Consider the following 19,053-nt stretch of genomic DNA (forward strand, 5'->3'; position numbering starts at 1 on the left):
AAAATGTTTATAATACCAAACAATTTGGTGAATCCCAACAAAAAGTAAGTCCAGACAGCTTGAGTTGCTCAATCAGTTTTATTCAGGAGGAAAGTATTACTCAAGAGAGGAGAAAAAGAAAATTAGCTTGGGTTGAAGCAGCACTCAAAAATCAGGTTGCTCTGTGATCCTTCATCCTAAACTCACTTCAAGTTTATATTAAAACTGATTAGATACTAACTTACTCCAAATAAATATATTTTTTTCCTTTTGTTGATGTTTGTAATAAACCACAGTCAGTCAGTAACGGCCAACATCCCAACTTTGCACTAACAGACATACACACAACCCATACAGCCAGTTAATGTGGCAAAGCAGCTTCTCCCAGAATCCCCCTCCACACATCAGGCATTATGAATATACAATATATTACACAGTTACAGTATGTACAACACCTCTTTTACAATAAAGACAGTTAATGTTTTTCTTGGTGTCAATCACACGTGACATCTTTAAGCAGTGAAGTAGGAAATCATTTCATCCACATTGTTGATTTCACACAACTTGGGGGAGGAAGGGGGGAAATGCAGATAGTATTGTGCATTTGTCTGTTGGTCGGACCACCCAAAAAAAAAAAAGCGTCCAAATAAAATTATATATCTTAAAACTAAATCTGAAGATAGAAAATGTATGGGTACTTAAAACAGTAATGTTGTGTTTTACTATTGGTGCTTTTAGCAACTCCTGTAACTGTACGCATAATCTTTTTCTTTTTTATAATTTACTGGTTTGCTTTGAGAAGTGAGCAAAAACTACCACATTCTGCACAACTACTTTGCCTTCTGATACTTTTGGCAATAAACATTTTGTGTGCAATTTCAAAGCTTAATAAATGAGAGCCAGTATAAATGGGTTTCAAATTAGAAATGCTCCAATTTTGTTTAGTCAAAGTTATAGGAAGGCAATCTGCTTTGAAAAAAAAAAAAAGTATCTATTGCTTGTCTCTGAACACAAGCCAGAGTTGCATTATAATGTTGGGATTCTCTCTAATTCCTCGCTTTTAATGCCCAAAAGAGATATATTCACAAGTGTTATTTCCCAAGACCTACTGCTGAATGGAGATGACAAATGTAACATTTATTTCATGAGTTTAATACTTTTTCTTTACCCAATTGGTCCCTCGACTATGGAAAAAACTTTTTAAAGTTTAAGTTGTCCTATTTAAATCCCATGCCCATATTCTGAGTGCGACAGAGCGCACACCAGCAATTAAAGTCAGGGGAATCCTCAGCATAAAGCTTCATAGGACACCCCGTCCCCTTTCACTGAAACCCATGCTATTCCAAACGGTCACACAGCACAGGGTGAGCTGTGTGAGAAAGCCATGTACAGATTTAGTGCAATCATATTTGTAAAATCTAACAAAATGTTACAAAAGCAAAGTAGAAGAGATGCACTTTTGGCTAAGAGAAAATCTGGATTCCAAGCAAAAAATCCACTTACAGTCTCACGCATTCCAGTTGTCAAAGATGTGTATTGAATCCCTTGATATGTAAAACTACACATGAGCGTAACAGAACGCAAAAAGCTCTGAAGAATAGTGTCACAAATGTAATACCCGATGAAAATAATTTTTTAGCTGAGACGCTCTGTTGAGGAAGAGAAGAAAGTGGCTGGAATGTGAAATATGTCTGTGGTGAAACCAGCAAAATGCCTCATAACACATGTTGCAATATAATATCTACCATAATAAAGATAAATTTAAAGAAATAAGTTGGGAAGAAACCTTTAGCACAGCAACTCAAGCTTTTAGAACAGAGGTGTGTTGTGCCTTCAACATATTTAATCATTGTTAAACTTCAAGGGGTCTTGTAAATTGCATCCATGCCCATATTTCACCTGATCAACCACCAGTTTGTAACGGTGTTGACGTCTCAGTCTAAGCACGTTTAAAACACATCAACACAAAATAGATTTCACAAGTATTAACATTATGTAATGTACAAACATAAGAGTTATTTTCAGTGTTTGAAGTGGGAAACAAAGGAGACGAATGTAGTTTTAGAAACGGCACCAATCAGCAACACTCTTTTTAACTTCCTGAATTTGATAGTGTAACTTAGCAACCCAGTGACTTCAAAACTGAACGGCACAAAGTTTCATGTGCACCTGCTGACTTAACTTTGTTCTACAGCCTCTGCATTTAATGTTAGTCGAACCAACCTGATGTCTGCTCTCTGCACCCATCTCCTCGGATTTCACATACATTTAAATACTTGGGTTTATTACATTCAAATCTGACGCTTTTGGCATGAGTACAGTGAATTGAAACTGATTTTTGCACAAGAACAGCTCGTTTTTAGCAGCTCTTTGAGTGCTGTACCAGCAAAGGGGGCAGAATATATGGCCCCAATATTGCACATGTATGAGATAAGTGACAAAAGGAGGATAGGGTTTAAAAATTGCAATAAGGAGATTAATCAAGTTTTGATTTAGAATACTAATCATCTCCCATCTGTAAAAAAAAGACAAAGGAAAACAAGGGGGAACAAACTGAACAAATAGGGGCCATTTCAGTGTAACTGGGTGAGACGGTTGTTAAAGTGTCAAACGTCTTGAGATGTGTAAATATGTTCATCAAGCTACAAATCATTCAACCACAGAACCTCAGTCACACTCTGGCCTCACACCACCAGGATCTTTACTTCATCCTGTTTGTCGGGCCGGTAAAAGAAGGGGATGCAGGGATTTTCGCCCAGGAATGGCGGTGACCGTGGAGCTCCCTGGGGGTTCTGGATCTCCTGGAGAAGCTGCATGATTTGTTGGGCGGTGCCGTCCTCTCTGGGCACCAGAGGTTTGGACTCAGTCTGAACAGAACTAGATGGTAATGTTTGGGATGAGGCAGCTTCTAGACCTTGTAGTCGGGAGGGCTCCGAGAATGGGCTGACCTCTATGGCTTCTGTAGAGAACGACACATGAAGTTTCAGGATGATAAAGTTGATTAGAAAACACATCAAATACACTAGAGATGCACTTAGAGGTTGCCTGGTGACTGGAATATGTTGATTTTAACCTGACCAGTGTTTTTCAACTTAGTAAATGAACCTCATTTAAAAAAAAAAAAACATGCTACCAAGTTAAATGACAACAATGAGAGTAATTGCAACAAACTCAGTTACGCATTAGCGCAAAAAAATTGCTGGGATTTTTTAATTTTGTTGAATTTCCGCAATTGCAAAACTGTGAAAAACTGGAAGGTCTGATTGATGCAATTTAGGGACTGCAGTCTAGGGAGCCAAATAAAAAGTAAAGGTGGGCCGAATTGGCCCATGAGTCTGCTTAATATTACTGGTCTTTAATCCTCTGACCTCCACTGGATATGAAATTGCAAAGTTTTCTGATTTGGTCCATCTTGCTCTTACCTTCTCCATCGACAGCATTAAGCTCATGCTTATGTGTTTGCTGCTGTAAGTGAGAGTGCTCCTCCCCAACAGGAAGCAGGTCAGGGTTTGCTGTTCCCATGCCGACTGCAGCTCCAGTGTAACGATTGTACCAGTCGTTCCTCTCGGCCACAAGCCTCAGGACAAGATCCTGCAGCTCTGCCAGTTTGGACTGATGGCAAAATGAAACGAATCAATTACTACTAGTGGTGCAAAAATAATTTATGCGTGAAACAGAGAAGAGAAACTGATTTCAATATTTAAAGTGATCTGAAGGACTTTTAATGCTGATGAAGAGTTTACAGAGTAATGAGAAAACACAGAAAAATGTCAGTTTCAGAAAACATTTAAATGTGCCTCTCCATCAGAACTCATCAGTACAGAACCTTCATCTCCTCTTTATCCTGGGCCAGCATGTTGATATACTGCTCTTTCTCCTGGTGCTTCTGCTTCATTATGGCCCGCTGATTTTGGTACAGGGCGATGTACTCCCCTTAAAATAACAATGAGTAAAAACAAAAATAAAATTTAATTCATAAACTATAACCGTAACATTTTTAAAAAGCAAGAAGTTCATACCTATAGTGTCAGTCTCTCCACTCAGCTGGATGCAGCGGTGCTCCAGCTCCTCCACCCGCTCCTTCAGGTCGGCTTTCTCCTGCATGAGGGAGGTGAAGCGCTGCTGGAGCTTCTCCATGGCGGCTTTCAGCGCCTGATGAACTTCAACTGGGACTCCTTCTGCTGAGGTAGCATAGCGGATACCGAGAGTTTACATAGTGACCAACCTATCATAGCTATAAACAAAACAGTGTGAGAGCCAGCAGGTGAAACTAATTTACTCTACAGAGCGGTGCAACATGGCACTTTAACATAAAAATATAGACACTGAAAAGCAAATTGTTCCATTTTTCTAACCTGAATGCTCATGGCTGTGCTCAGTGTGACTATGTTCATGACAATCATCATGCTCATGACCATCTTCATGAACAGGTGTGTAGTTGTGGTGTTGCTGCTCCAGTCTAAGGGCCAAAGCCACCTGTTGCCGGGCTACCATATGGAGCCTGTGCTCCTCCTCCAGCTGCCTTCTGGCTTCGTCCCTCTCCTCTTCCACCTGAGCCAAAGCCCCACGGATAAAATCCTCCTGTTGGAAGAATGAAAAAGTGTGATAAAGGAGACCTAACATGGGAAACAGAAAATTACTATCAAATTATATAAATCAGGTCAGCCACAAAGTGACTTCCATCTCTGTACCTACCATCTCTTTCTGGCTCTCAAAGTCTTCTGGGATAACAATAGAAGACTTTGTAGGACTCTCCTCCGCTGATTGGCTTTCCACTCCATCTCCTAAATTACATGACAAAGTAGAACAATAAAAATATTTGATGCATATAAAGTTGCCCATTTTGCAAATAAGAATAAGTCAGTATTTGTAGTGAGTCCTGAGTGGTTCCAGCTATCTGCTTATTGCTCGGATGAAGTGTCGGTCAGGTAGTCAGTTTCACTAAAATTACACAAGTTACTTCACAATTGGTCAGATGCTTCACATCATGTTTCACATGAAATCATTCAACTTCCACCACAAATTAACTTGCAGCTGTTTGCAACAAATCAACCAAGTACAATTTAAATAGCTCAACACAACTAATAATAAAAGTAGGTAACTACTAGACTCAAAATAGTCTTTTTAGTCCTTGGTGAAGCACCTTTTAAATGTTTTAAAGTGATTCTTAGGCAGACAACAACTTCTGGGAGCGTTCACAAGGGCGGACGACTCCGGTTCAGAAATATAGTTGAAGTTTGAACATTCCAAGATGTTTCAAAAAATTCAAGTCAGACAAGTTCGAGATGAATTAATCAAATGTTCTGAATACCAAATGATGGTGAACTCTGAAACATTCTTGGGATTATCGACCCTTTAAAAGGTCCATTATTTCAACTTAAATAACTTTCATAAAACAATGTTAAAACCGGATATTTCTGCTCATGTAAGGGTTTCAGGACTGTAACAAACACTACTAAAGTAAAGAGGAATACCAGCACAAAAAGAAAAACACTAGCAAGGCACGAATACAGAACAACCCCTTACCCTGGTCTCTGGATGTCGCCACAAGAGCTGAACTGTTGAGCAGCTCTTTTAGCTCAGCCTTCAGCTGCTCGTTGTCTCTGACCAACTGCTCCAAATGCTTCTACAAGAGGAAACCAAGGGTATCTTTTAAAACAATACTAAAAGTACTCATGAATGTTCGAGTATCAGGTAACGATACAACACAAAGGGTCAATAATTAAGCATAAAATAACGAACACCTGACATCAAGTAAATGAGTTTATGTAAATGTTTAAACACTAAATGTGCTAGAAGTAAGCATTTTGAAGTGACAGTTCAGCCACACAATTTTATGCAATTATTCTGAATCTCATCTGCACAATTTTTGCAACACCTTAAAATGCCTGGTTCAAACAAAATCCTGCGTCATATACAGCGTTGGTACCGTAAAGGTGACCTACTATGCTTCCTTGAAAGAGTTAGTATAGCTCTATGAGTTATACAAAACATGTTCATTACATATTTTGCACATAATCATCATTAGATAAAGAGATTTTTGTCTAGTCAGTACTTCCTATTCTGAGCTCCTTTCAGAATGGATTAAGGGCTTTTTGTCACTTCAAATCCAAATAAGCTGCTGAAGGTCACACACTTCAACTCAACATTTGCACTCGCATGTGAAAATGGCTGCAAATAGATGCACAATTTTGCAACCATACAACTTTGGAAAGCAGAAGTAGAAGCTTTTAGAAGCAGTTGAATATACAAAAATGTGCAAAAAGTGAATTTTGCAAAATAGGTCCCTTTTAGGCAGCTGAGGTATTTAAAAACCTTGGTCATAATTTTAAGATTCAGGGTCCGTACACACCTCTGCTTGTTGGAGCTGATTCTGGCTGACATCCAGCTGTGCACGGCCGTGACTTTCATCATGCTGCAGTCGGTCCATGAGCTGGGCCTGCTGCAGAAACTGTTGGTGGAGCTGTTCCCTGTCTGCAGCCAGGGCTTGGTAGGCAGCGTAGTACTGCTGCAGATGGGCCACCACCTGGTCTCTCTGCTCTAGAACGCCCTGCGTCTCCTGACATTTTAGCTCCAGCTGGAGGCAACAAAAGAAAAAATGTACATTAAAACCAAAAAGCAGCAGATTATTTCTCAGATGCTCAAAAACCTCCATTAATGAAATTCCAGACATCATTATCATTTCCAATTATTTAAAAATGGAAAGAAAAAAAACTGTGTACAGTTGATGTAGGTATTGGTGTTCATACAAAAACTTTACTGTTTTGAAATATTGAGAGTAAGTTTTAACACTTATTGAGAATAAACTGGAAGGTAATTCTCAGTTTTAATACTTGTATCCTCAATATATATATATATATATATATATATATATACATATAAAAGAAACTGCAAGGCTTTACAGCAGATGTGGATATGTTACCTGCTCCTTGACGTTGTGCAGTTCCTCTTGTAATTCCCCCATCCTGCGTGCCAACTCCTTTTTCACATGTTGCTCTGACTGGATTGCAGTGGTCAGCTCCATATTCTCATTAGTCTGTCATAATGATGGAGTAACAGGAAACTTGGATTTAAAACAAGCTCTCAGTCACTTATATGAAGCACTAAAGTAATGGATGGGCTTCATTAATTTTTAATTTTAGAAAGCAACAGTAGAAAAATACTAGAAATGGAAACACAGGAGCATAAATTCAATGCAAAAGGAGACAAATTAAGAAGATAAGATGATCAGAGTAGCGGGAGTAAATTTTTGGACTCACCAGTTTGACAAAGCCATTTTGTAGCTCGGCCAGCTGGTCTTTCAGTGTGCGGTTCTGGGTAAGAGCTCGGCTAATCGTGGCCTTGTCTGACTGAACGTCCTCCAACATGCGTCTGCGGTCCTCTTCCTCCTGAGACTGGCTCTCCACCTGCCGCTCCAACTCTCCCAGGCGTGTCTCTTGTTCCGCACACAAGCGACTTAGCTGCTCGTTATCTCGAAGCTGGGGGAACACCAAATATATAAATAAGTATATTTGGTCTCATTTTGAAATATCAGGGACAATTGAGCCATGTGATATAGGATATGCTATTATTTATCCATCCACATGTATAAATAAAACAACTGAATGCACACCTGAGCCTGGTATTGTGCAGTAATGGCATCTTTCTCCTGTTGTAAACTACTGAGGGCCTCCTGCAGAGCCACCTCTGCCTCTGATGGTCCTGAAGGTTGAGGCTCAGCATTTTCCTGGGCTTCCTTCTCCACAGACAATAATGCTGTAAAGGAAAGAATAACACTTAACAAGCACGCCAATGTTATGGTTTGATTTCATTTAACTGTGGTATAGAGCTGTTTTTCCCAATAAAACTGAGAAAACAAATCTCACCCGCAGCGTTTTTCAGCTCTACAATGCTGGCCTCCAGCTCTTGGACTCGGTTGATGTTTCTGTCTCTCTCCTCTGCTACCAAAGAGACCTTCACACAGAAATTAAAATAAATCATTACAAACAGTTACGTTTTCAGCGGTACTGCCAAACATAGTATATATTTTATCATTATACTTGTGCAAGCAGCTGCTCGGTTTTGTCCTTCCATACACGGCCCTCTTCCTGGATTCGTTCCACATAACGGTCTCGCTCCGTCTTGAGCTGGGCTATAGACTCCAGAAGCTACAACAACAAAGATATACAACAATCTTAGTCGACGTGAATTGAAGTTAACCTTTATGTTTTTAAATAATCAAGTTTGGAATGAGACAAATGAGCTGAACATTTCTGATTATTGCATAAGGATTCTTGTGTCACTGATAATATTGTGAGCTGTAACAAGAACTACCTTCAGAACAATTTAAATCTAACAACCTCTAATAAAGGTTAAAATGACCACTTTAGCATAAAGCTACAATTCACAAGTACCAAAACAGTCACCTGTGTTGTAGTTGGTGGAGATCTCCACGAACTTAAAAACAGTAAAATCTAGTTACTTTGCTTAATTGAAGCTGACTTAAACCAAAACTATTCAGTATCCAGAGTGTTGTCCCTGCCTTTTATTGTAGCTGGTGTGCTAATGTCAAATTAGAAATACCAGGTCAAGAAACCAAAATCTTCAGTGGGCCTTTTCAAATTTAACCAAGTTCCATGTCTTTGCATGTTTACACAAACATTGTTGTATTACTTCATTTTCCACTCTACTTTATAAATAAAATAAATAAATATAAATAAAAATTAAATCTAGGAGCAAACTTTTGTATTTTCTCATGTTAAGTTGAAAATCTGACGGTGAATTTGTAAGCTACCTGGTATTTAGTCATATTCCTCAGAGCACAACAGATGACCTAATTATATTGAGGAGGGGAATTGTGGATGATATTAATGAAGGACAAATTCTGTTGCTGGAGATAAAAGTTTATGCAAAATGAAAACAGGCTGGAGGTCTGCACGTAGGTTTGTAACTCCTATTTTTACCTTAAGGTTTCATAATGTACATGTAAGAGGGAGATGCCTCAGACCTGGTGATTACGTGACTCCAGCTGCTGCTTTTCTTCCAGCAGCATCTCGACTTTTTGGTTGAAACCGGGGGAATCTGACTGACTGGAGTACTGGAGATAAATAAAAACACATTGTAACACACATGTAAAATCTGAATGAACAATGAAAAAGAAATATCTGTTTGTATTATAAATGATCAATATAATTAAACAGTAAAAATCAGAGCCAGATGTGATGTTCTTGAATAATGAAGCATGCACCTGTTGTAGCATGAGGTCCGCCATCTCCAGCCTCTTGTGAAGATCGTTTACCTCCAGCCTCATTGCAGCATTATCTTGTGTAATTTGTTTCAGTTGTTCAGACAGCTCTGAGCTTTGCTGCTTTGACTCCTCACTTAAATTGCTGTCAACACACAAACATAAATTATATTCCACTTGCCTGATACTTTCAGGAATTGCATTGCCTGAACCGCACTTGTTTGCATTAAACAAGACTAAGTTGGTAGTACCAAATTACAGCAGTATAATATAAAAATGTATTCCTATAATATGCTCACTAATAAAAAAAACTTACTTGAGTCTCAGCACTTCTAGCCTTAAGTTGTCTCTTTCTTTTTCAAGCTCCTTGTTTTGCTGAAGATAAAATGAAAAAAAAAACAAAAAACATGCATTGCTTATACTTAACATGACAGCAACATTTCAAATACATTCAACTAAGCTGATTTCTGTTTGACATGCATAAGTCAAATGAAAATTAATTTCATTTTTAGAAGTTACAACTTTATTTATTTGTTTCATAACAAATTCATTAAAATATGTTACCCTCTCAAACTGCTTCTGCTGTGTGGAGACAGTAGAGAGAGTTCGCTCCAGCTCTGAAACTCTCTGCTTCATTGTCTGCAGACGGTTATTGAGATCCTCTGCTTCAGCTACGAACACACATGGAGTCAGAGCACATCATTGCAAGCGTGCAAACACAGTTACTTGACCAACCGATTGTGCAAACCTAAAATCTTCCAAAAGTCATTTTAATGCTTACACACACCTGTTTTTTGTCGTGCAGCCTGTTGTGTGTATTGTAGTGCTGTTTGTAGCTCAGATTTCTCTGATACCAGAATCCCAATGGTTTGGATATGAACCTTACAGGAAACAAATGAAAAAATATTTAAGATTCCAGGTGTGGATTTTACTTGTTTATATGGCAAAATTTATTTTAAAAATAACACAAAAGCATTGCATGAAACAAAAACATGTAAAAATATAATCTTCAATGTATTAAAGAAGCAAATATTTCAAACACTTCATTATCAAAGGAACCAGCAGTTTCTGCACATTTCAGGTTTTCAGAGTTTGTTCCAGTGCAGAGAAATAAAATACACTGAAACCTTAGCATGTATCACTCTGAGGGGAGGGAGGGAGAGTTTTGGATCACATTACCATCTATTTATGGAAAAGGGACACCATGCAATTGTAATTTTTTTTGCTAGTATATTTCCACAGGAATGCTTAAAAAAAATCTAATTATTTCTAAGGGATTTACCTGCAACTGCTCCCGCATTGCTCCTTGCTCCTTTGAAAATTTCTGTTCAAATTCCTTTCGCTCCTGAAGGCAGAAAATTACAAAATGCATGACTGGCCATGACAAAGCTCAAAGGCATAGATCATAAAAGATGGAATTGAGTAAAACATGTTGTAAAGGTAAGAAAATGAGAAAAATGTCCAACCTTCTGCAGCTGATCTGTGAGCTCCTGAGTTTGCTGTACCTGCCAAGACAACATGGTATAAAATTAGGATTATGGGGGAAAAAAAACAACTAAAAAATAAGTCATCCAATAATTAGTACACTATTCTATCTTAGAAAACATAATAAAAAATTCTGCAGACGAGATCTTTCACATGCCAGCCACACAACTACTGTGCAAAGAACAAAAATAAAAGACATGTTTGGTAAATCCTAATGTGTTATATTATTTAATGTTTGCTTTAATGTTATTGAGGATAGTCCACTAAACTGGCTCAATAAGCCTTGAATATCATGCAACTACAAGCAAAGTGTTAAGATGCCTGATTAAAATGTGCACCCAATGGGGTGCTTATGCTATATTTAGAGTTCCAGAATGCACCCTAATCCACCTGAGCAACAGATAAAAATGAGAGAGAGATAATAAAAGATGAGTGTGATGGCCTGGTGGTTATGATAGCATGCAAAATGCATTACAATCCAAAGCGTAATGCAAATAAATAACTGAAAGGGAGGTTAGGGTAACAATGCAAAAAGCAAGGGCACACAGGTATGCATACACACAGCTTCTTACCAGCTGGTCTAGCTTGGTATTGAGCTGAGAGTTTGTTAGCTTGCTAGATTCCAGGGCGGCTGCCAGCTCCTGGTTCCGACTCTATCACGTGCAAACATGCATCCGGGAAACAAAAAAAAAAAAAGGAAAATAATAAATATAAAGACACGGATAAGGTGAAGGAACAAAAGTCAAACAGAGAACACAGGGGAGTAAGATAAATATTTAAATGTGAAATATTAACATGGAGGCAAATAATATTACTGTTACAAGTGGTGGGTGCTTTCAATGATGGAAAATGCCACATGATTAAAATAAAACAAGGCTAGTTTTAAAATACTTTGAAGGCAATTGGACCAAGCTTGGAGAAAGTAAATCCTATTCTGAATGGTGTAGGAGTAGCCCAGGAGTAAAAATATACTAAACAAATCCAAAGTGGAAAAAAAAAAGTTTTCCGTCTTACCTCCAGTTCTCCAGAAGGTGCAGCTTCCCCATTCACATATGGAGCAGATGTTGACTGGAATGATAATGAAATCATAATTTATGAGCTTTGCAACAGAACTGATGACACACTTTACACATTTGCAATCTAAAGGACAGTGTGAGGACAACATCTCCCCATACAGTCTATCTCTGCAGGCATATTAATGGATAAAATGATTAATTCAAAAACTATTACACCCTCAAATGTTGCATAGCAAACAAGGACAATTAATTTAATCACATTTGTTTTCTCATATTTTGGATAGCAACATTATCTTTATAACAGTGAGATGATTACACAATTAATCTTCCTCAGAAGTGAGCAAAGTTAACATAAAACACACTGTGATATTAACTGTTGTGTACTGTTTTCCAGTGCCAAACAAAGTTCAGGGATGATACTGTAAATCTGATAAGAACACCAGGTGATGGAGTCAGTATGAGGACTGGCAGAGCTGAAAATGCTTCCAGTGCATTCTTGCAAACAATAGATGCAACACACACACTGGTTGGAAATGTAGACGGGCAGGGTGTTTTGTTAAAAGCCTAACACAGCATGACAAAGTGTGATGTAGAAAGAGTGAGAGATAGAAAGGCATGGGATGACAGTGATGTCTGTAACGCCCTACCTCAGAGACCAGACCATTTAGTTGTTGCGAGAGTTGCCGCAGGCTCTCTGTGGAAGACAATGGTCTGCAAAATAGACATGCCAGATGAACGCAAATTATAAACCTTCCCGTTTTATGCTACAAGCAGCAACATGGGTGCACTCAAAATAACAGTGGAAAACAGATAGCATTGCTTTTACAGAGTGTCTGAGAAACTCAAATAAGTTATAAATGTTGATAGGCAATTTTGCACAGAGATTATGAAGTATCGCTGCTGGAAAAAGAAAGAACGGCCAATAATTATTGACATGGAGCTAAACTGAGCCCAGGCACAGCAGTGTGTTTGAGTAATAGATCAGCATTCAGTTATTACAAAGGTAAAGTACAACCACTCACATCAAACACAAAAATAAAACAATTTTCACCTCTTTAACTTTACTTTGCAAAAGCATTGAAAGTTGAAACAAGGACCAAATAGTCCAGAAGAAACCATATTAAAAGTGCCAGACATGCTAGTTTTTCACATATTGCAGGAAAAAATAAGCTAAGATAATGCTCCCAGCAAAAAGACTAAATAAGTCAAAACATAAAAACAAATCCTTAAAAGACATAGATTGCAACAAATATCAAATAAAGGTACACTTACTAAAGTAAAAACAAATAATATGAGTGAGATGACTGAATGAAACAAGTTAAATTACATCACTGAAAATTAAAAACCCACCTAGTTTCCTCCTTTAAACTACGGTTACTGTTGGTATCTGGGAAATCCTGTACAGACAGAAAAATTAGAAGCAGAGGAAAGTCAGCAAACACACGGGGGAATTTGTGTGCTACGACAGCGCTTTAAAATATCACAAAAAAAAAGACTTTTTGGTATTTTCTATAACCATGCCAAAAATCCTACTTATCCTAACTTCAGACAAGTTCACAAATTCTTAGGCTGAAAGTGTTGTATGTTAACAAGACCTATTATGGCAGCTTAGGTGCATTTTAAACAATAAAGCAAACACACAGACAGAAAAAAGACACACCTGCAACTCAGTGTTGTGACTGACAAACTCAGAGTTAGTAGTAGCGTTAGCACTAGCAGAGTTAGACATAGGTGAGTCTCTGCCGGACTCGCTGTGCTGCTCCTCCTGCAGCTGAGGAACAGGGGACCCCATGGCCTCCATGTCAGCAAACGTCTGAGGTAACATACACAAAAATGCCAACTCACTTTTAATGTAAGACGACAAGTGTTTACAAGTAATGGCACACAAAAAAAACCTGTCATGTTAATGCAGTTTACATCTAAATATTAACAAAATAAACATGAGAACAAAAAGTGCAATCCTCAAACATATAGTGTTAAATGGTTTAGTAACTAACTCTTGCCATTATCTGTTACTGTAAACTGAATTGTGAACACATTGCAGTCTTTTTAGCATTTTAATGTTAATGTGTAATGTGTTAGAGGTGATGAAAATAAGCATATTTCAAAGCAGGTACACTCGACGTCAAAGAAAAAAGAAACAAGCTGAAAAGTGAGCGGCGTTCTTGTTTAGCTAGATATTCATCTGCATTGAACATTTAGCAACAGGAATCATAGCTATGTTTAGCTTAAGAATGCGCAAATGCCAACCAATAACACTAGACAACATAAGATCAACATTTTTTAAAAAACAAAACAATGTACTGACATGCAATGAACGATGAATGCTGCACACTCAACCTGTCAAAATCCTTTATAAAGTTTCTTGACATGAACTTACAAAAACAAAACAGAGTCAAGACTTGGGCTTTAATTGATTGTGTGTTTTGGTCAATGTGAAAAAACGTGAACAGCAGACAAGGCACAATCTTGTACACCATAAATGAGGAACAGCTATTTACAGAAAAAAGTGCAGAGAGGGGAGAGGACAAGGGTAAAGCAGAAAGAGAGGGACAAAGGCTCACCTGACAGTTTCCATTAGGTGGGACGACTACTCCATTGCTTTGACTAAGAGCTTTCAGAAAACTGTCAAACTACAGTAGAAAGAAACAGCAGCAGACAGAAAGAGAGAAGTGACATGGCAGAAAACAACTCAAAGTCACAGAGAGATAAATGATAGAAGCAGCTACCACAAGGAAGAGCTGCAGAGGTTAGTGTGTGACAAGAAAAAAGCGACCACAAGATATGTTCCCATCATTTGTATAAGCTCTTTTTCCTCTCCATTTACAGTCATAATTAGGTCTAAATTAAACTGGATTTGAACTACCAGTAAGTTTCTTAAACTTTTCAATATGAATTCTATGCAAGAAACTGAAATGAAATTTACAATTTACACTTATAAGTTTAGGCTTTCCAATCATACCAACAAAGAGTTGTTAAAATTAATAATTGGTATGTTGTGAGGGAGGAGAATTAAAGAAAGAGAAGAAAGGTGAAAAAATGCTGATATTTGAAAGACAATGCAAAGGTAGAGATTCTTACTTTACAAATGGCATTTTTAAGTTAATGGTCATGTTTGTGACTGCTGCAGAATGAAGTCACTGTTATTGTAACAGTGAGAAGAACATCGACAGCTGTCTAAAGAACGGCTGTAAACGCAGGTCAAATGTCATGAGGCAGAGCCAAGTTATGTGCATGTGCTGTCTGAAAGTAGCACTGCACACACGTCGTCATTAGCCTTCTTAATATGATCACAGACTGTTGGAATTGGAACCAAAGCAAGAGGCAATACCTGATATCAATATGCTACTTCAATGACACTTTTGTCGAAAAACAAAATGCGTGTTTATAATAACTGGTATAGTAACCAACATTATTAGAACTGCTGTTTAAAATCTAATACACATTTCCTTTCTTATGACTGACAATGATCACAGAGCTTTCCTATACCATCTAACATTCTCTATTTCTGAGGATATTTAAGAGAATATCAAACAGAACTGATTTGCTAGCAGTCTATGTCAAGAAATGTAAATTTATGAAATTAGTAACATAGTTTTGAAACTAGCAGCATAATTAGTGTACAAAATACAAAGGACTAAATAGAAGGGTAAAATGCACATGTAGCATTAGGAGGCAATCTCATCCAACAACCAAAACGAGAAAAAAGACTAAATTAACAGAAAGTTAAAGAAAAACTCACATTGTCTGGGGAGTCTCTGTCTTCCTTCACCTTTCGCTTCTTCTTGGATCCTGTTCCACTTCCTCCTCCTCCCCTTTCTCCTCCCACAGAAGAAGGAGAGCTCTTCTGTTGAAACTCCTTCAGCTGAGCAACATAACACAAAAAAAACAGGATGCAGAAAGATCCTTTTACATTCTCTGTTTGCAAAATATTTATGTCTTTCCTTAGACAAGTATTATGTTTTATACAACTTCTAAAATATAAAGAGGGCTAGTAGGACATTAAAAAAGCTCTCACACCTTACAGCAAAATTAACTATGTTAAAGTAAAGAATTGCTTTCATATCCTTACTTTTTAGCTATTGTTCCAAACACTGTTCACCATATGTACATATATATATATATATAACGCTAAACATATTCATTTAAATGATGAATATACATGTGCATAATTTTAGATCTAACATTAGGCCTCTTTGCAGCTGCTCCCCAAAAGTCAACAATTGATATTAAGCAGGTTTCTCAAGTTGAATTTTGTCTGGCATGAAGCAACATCCAAGCAAACTCTACTAATGCACCTATAATCCACTTATTCTAAATAAAAAAACCAAAACAAAAAAAAATATGCCACTCAACAGATGTTGTTTAAAACAAACACAAAAATACAGCTTCAATCTTGGAAAAAAAAAGAAACAAACCACAAAAAAAAAAAAAAACAAACAGAGACGATGTTTTAAAATACGTGAGTTGAAAAATAACATTTTTAGCGCAGGGCCTTGAAAAGTAACAGGAGGGATAACAAGAAAATCAAGTGACTAATCAATTTTGAAATGGTGTTTCAAATTTATGATCACCTGTTTACAAAATATATAAGTCAAAGATTAAATATTGAGGAGTACAGTCGTCGAAATGTATTCATCTTTCTACAAAACTCCAAAACAGCTCCTCTTCTGTCCGAGAAGAGGGGTGTCAGCTGTCAAAACAGCCCCCTTGATTCAATCCAGTTCACTATGCTAGCAAGCTAATTTTCTGGAGTTCAGTTTTATATTTTCTGAAAACGACTGTTTGTAGCCCAATTTCTAATGTTAATATTTTTTTTGCAAACGAGTCAAAAGGTTGTCACGCTTCTGTGTTGTGGTATTTCCACTCATCTGTAGCAATGTATTCGTTAGCTTTTGAGCTTGTTTGCTAATGTTAACTTGCCTTAGCACGTTAAGATTTCGCCAATGACTACATTTGCGGTTGTCTTGAAAGACGGGTAAACCTTTGGCCCACAGATGAGTTACTCGTTGTGGCGCTAAGATGAATAGGATGTCGTGAATACAACTTCCAACTCAGAACAGACGAAGGTTAAGGCTATCAGTAGATTAATGCTATCAGTGGAGGCCAGGAGACAGGCACCGGTCTTTCCTGCTCATTGAAGCCGTAAGATGAGTGCGAGAGGAGGGACGTGCGACAGCGCAGAGGTCGGACGACGTGTAATGACAACACCCGTGCTCAGACATGGAGTTTATAATACAACAAGTAGAAACACGGTTGAATTAAACTTGCAGGCTAAATAAATGATGAGTACATACTGTGAAATTAAGGAAAGGCATTATTAATACACTTTACCTTTTTCTTAGCTGCAGCGAGTTTTGTTTGCCTACTCTGGTCGGCCATCCTGCTGCTCTGGTGGTCAAGCGACCGAACCACGTCATCAGTAAGGTGTTAATAGAGCCTTCTATCGGTAGGGGGCGCAAAGTCCCCGTTTTCAGGGGGCGCAACCAGTTTTAGATAAACGTCGACTTGTGGGAGAAATGTGACTGTAGATCCCATTATTATTACACTATAAGTTCTTTCTCTTCTGTGTTTATAAGCACTTTAAAAGCAATTTTTAAGACGTTATTTGCAACTAAAATTGTTTTTAGAAAAGGGTCAGACCATGGTGTGATGATTACCCTACAATGTCAATGTCAATTTTATTTATAAAGCACTTTAAAAACAGATATTAACTGCAACAAAGTGCCCTGCAGTATTCATAAAACACATAAGAATAAAACACACATTAAAACAGACAGGGTAAATAAATTAATGTCAGGCTTTATGTATGATAAAACATACAAAACCTTTTTACGAGGTTTAACAATGAAATAAAGTAATATTAATTAATTTCTACACAATTTTGATAGGTCATATTGGAGCTAAAGTAAAATTAAATAGATAAACCTTATTGTGTGATATTTTACTTGAATAGATTCGATTTGTCACTTTCACAGCAAAATAAAAGACAATCAAACTGTTCATTTTTGCAACAATCCTAAAGCTTGGGATATGGGACTGGTTTTTAGAACAGAATGCTACACATGTGAAGAGTTCATTGTTTATGTAATAGATAAAGTAACTTGATGCCCCTTAAACAACTACACCTTTTGGGTTCAAGTAATTAAATACAACACAAATATTTGTAATTTATTAAATATGATGAATATAGCATTGACTTCCAAAATAAAAGTGTTCTGTTCTTCATAGCTGTAAATTTAAAATATGTAAATGTTTAGAATTAACACAAAGTCTGAAAATGAGAGTGGTCTTTGGTCCAACTACAAGAAACTGAAAAAGCAGAGCAAATCTTACAACCAGTTTCACTTCCTGGTTATATTGTTAGATTTGCATAACATAGCTCTCTCTCGCTCCTTCAGCTCCTTGTAGCTGTAGAAAGAAAAGGAGGAAATGAGTGACACTTAAAGAAATAGATTTACCTTCAACTAGAGAGCTAAATATTTGTGCACCAACTCTGGGATCTAGTTTTTATAAAGCATATTAAGCTTTTTGTTTTCTTTTTGCTTACTTTTTTATGTTTGGATTTTTTTATGTATTCCTTTATATGTTGCCCTCTAACATTCATAATGTGTGGAACTCTGATTTAGTTTTAATTAGAAATATTTTACCAGCTGAGGTCATCTGCCTACATCTCAAAGTACTTAAGAACACTTTGGAATTTTGGGTAAATAAAATTGAAATATGGAGGGTTGTTTTTCTTAAATTCAGGGGCTAGATTAATTAAAAACAAACAAACAAACAAACGAAACAAACAACGTGTCGTCTATTAGTTAAAGAGAAACAACAAATCATAGTTTATAATTATTTTCTAGAAATGTCCACCAGGTCAATCCAAAATATCTGATGAAAAATATGTTTATAGATACTTATACAAATACCATAAAATAAATTAAATTCGTTCTGTCAAGTTCAATCTAGTTTGACACTGCAGTGACTGACCTTTTGCAGAGATGTACAGATTGGTCTTTGTTTTATCAATCTTTTACATTTTCATATTGTTTCTGGAAAATGTTTGAGGTATCCGCTGCTCTTCTATACTCATGAACACTATTTTGTTTATGATGTAGAAATCAGTGTGTTTTAAATCAAGAAGAAAGAAAGCCATCACTTACTGAATATTTTAATTTAATTTCCAAATTGTATATTAGAAATGATGGAATGGCTAAACAGCATTTATGTTGAAGTGAACAATAATATTTGCAGGCCTCATATCAAAACAGACAAAGCTATGAATGAATCATCCTGACAGTCAGCTCATCTAATGAAACATGCTGTTTATTTTAAGTCATAATGGTATATTACTCATCA

The 19,053-nt window shown here is 37.1% G+C and overlaps 1 protein-coding gene across 6 annotated transcripts; it reads right to left on the reverse strand.

The window, feature by feature from the left end:
* Window positions 1–59: 59 nt before the first annotated feature.
* On the reverse strand, window positions 60–17,132 carry golga2 (golgin A2). Of its 6 annotated transcripts, none has more exons than XM_028025488.1 (28): window positions 17,038–17,132; window positions 15,446–15,568; window positions 14,268–14,336; window positions 13,364–13,516; window positions 13,054–13,100; window positions 12,351–12,414; window positions 11,702–11,755; window positions 11,260–11,340; window positions 10,669–10,707; window positions 10,485–10,547; window positions 9,990–10,083; window positions 9,767–9,873; window positions 9,519–9,577; window positions 9,206–9,347; window positions 8,966–9,055; window positions 8,019–8,126; window positions 7,845–7,932; window positions 7,592–7,734; window positions 7,239–7,457; window positions 6,902–7,015; window positions 6,332–6,556; window positions 5,506–5,605; window positions 4,675–4,763; window positions 4,335–4,560; window positions 3,999–4,157; window positions 3,806–3,912; window positions 3,402–3,591; window positions 60–2,938 (listed from the first exon to the last, which is right to left on the reverse strand). In XM_028025488.1, exons 1-28 carry the CDS (start codon window positions 17,083–17,085, stop codon window positions 2,664–2,666), a joined length of 3,276 nt encoding a protein of 1,091 aa, XP_027881289.1. In that variant the 5' UTR covers window positions 17,086–17,132; the 3' UTR covers window positions 60–2,663. The 6 variants fall into 6 exon arrangements, with proteins under 6 accessions (XP_027881289.1, XP_027881288.1, XP_027881290.1 ...); XM_028025487.1 differs by having other exon boundaries at window positions 3,999–4,160; XM_028025489.1 differs by lacking the exon at window positions 14,268–14,336 and having other exon boundaries at window positions 3,999–4,160.
* Window positions 17,133–19,053: the final 1,921 nt, after the last annotated feature.

Source organism: Xiphophorus couchianus, chromosome 8 (genome assembly GCF_001444195.1).
Source record: "Xiphophorus couchianus chromosome 8, X_couchianus-1.0, whole genome shotgun sequence".
In the NCBI taxonomy this organism is placed as follows: domain Eukaryota; kingdom Metazoa; phylum Chordata; class Actinopteri; order Cyprinodontiformes; family Poeciliidae; genus Xiphophorus; species Xiphophorus couchianus.

Bases quoted from the DNA above. Each gene is read 5' to 3' on its own strand.
- golga2 (XM_028025487.1), bottom strand. From the start codon at position 17,085: ATGGCCGACCAGAGTAGGCAAACAAAACTCGCTGCAGCTAAGAAAAAG. The intron at 11,756-12,350 runs GTAGGGCGTTAC...TTATCATTCCAG, and splicing joins TAAATGGTCTGGTCTCTGAG to TCAACATCTGCTCCATATGT. The intron at 10,084-10,484 runs GTAAATCCCTTA...GTTTCCTGTAAG, and splicing joins CAATGCGGGAGCAGTTGCAG to GTTCATATCCAAACCATTGG.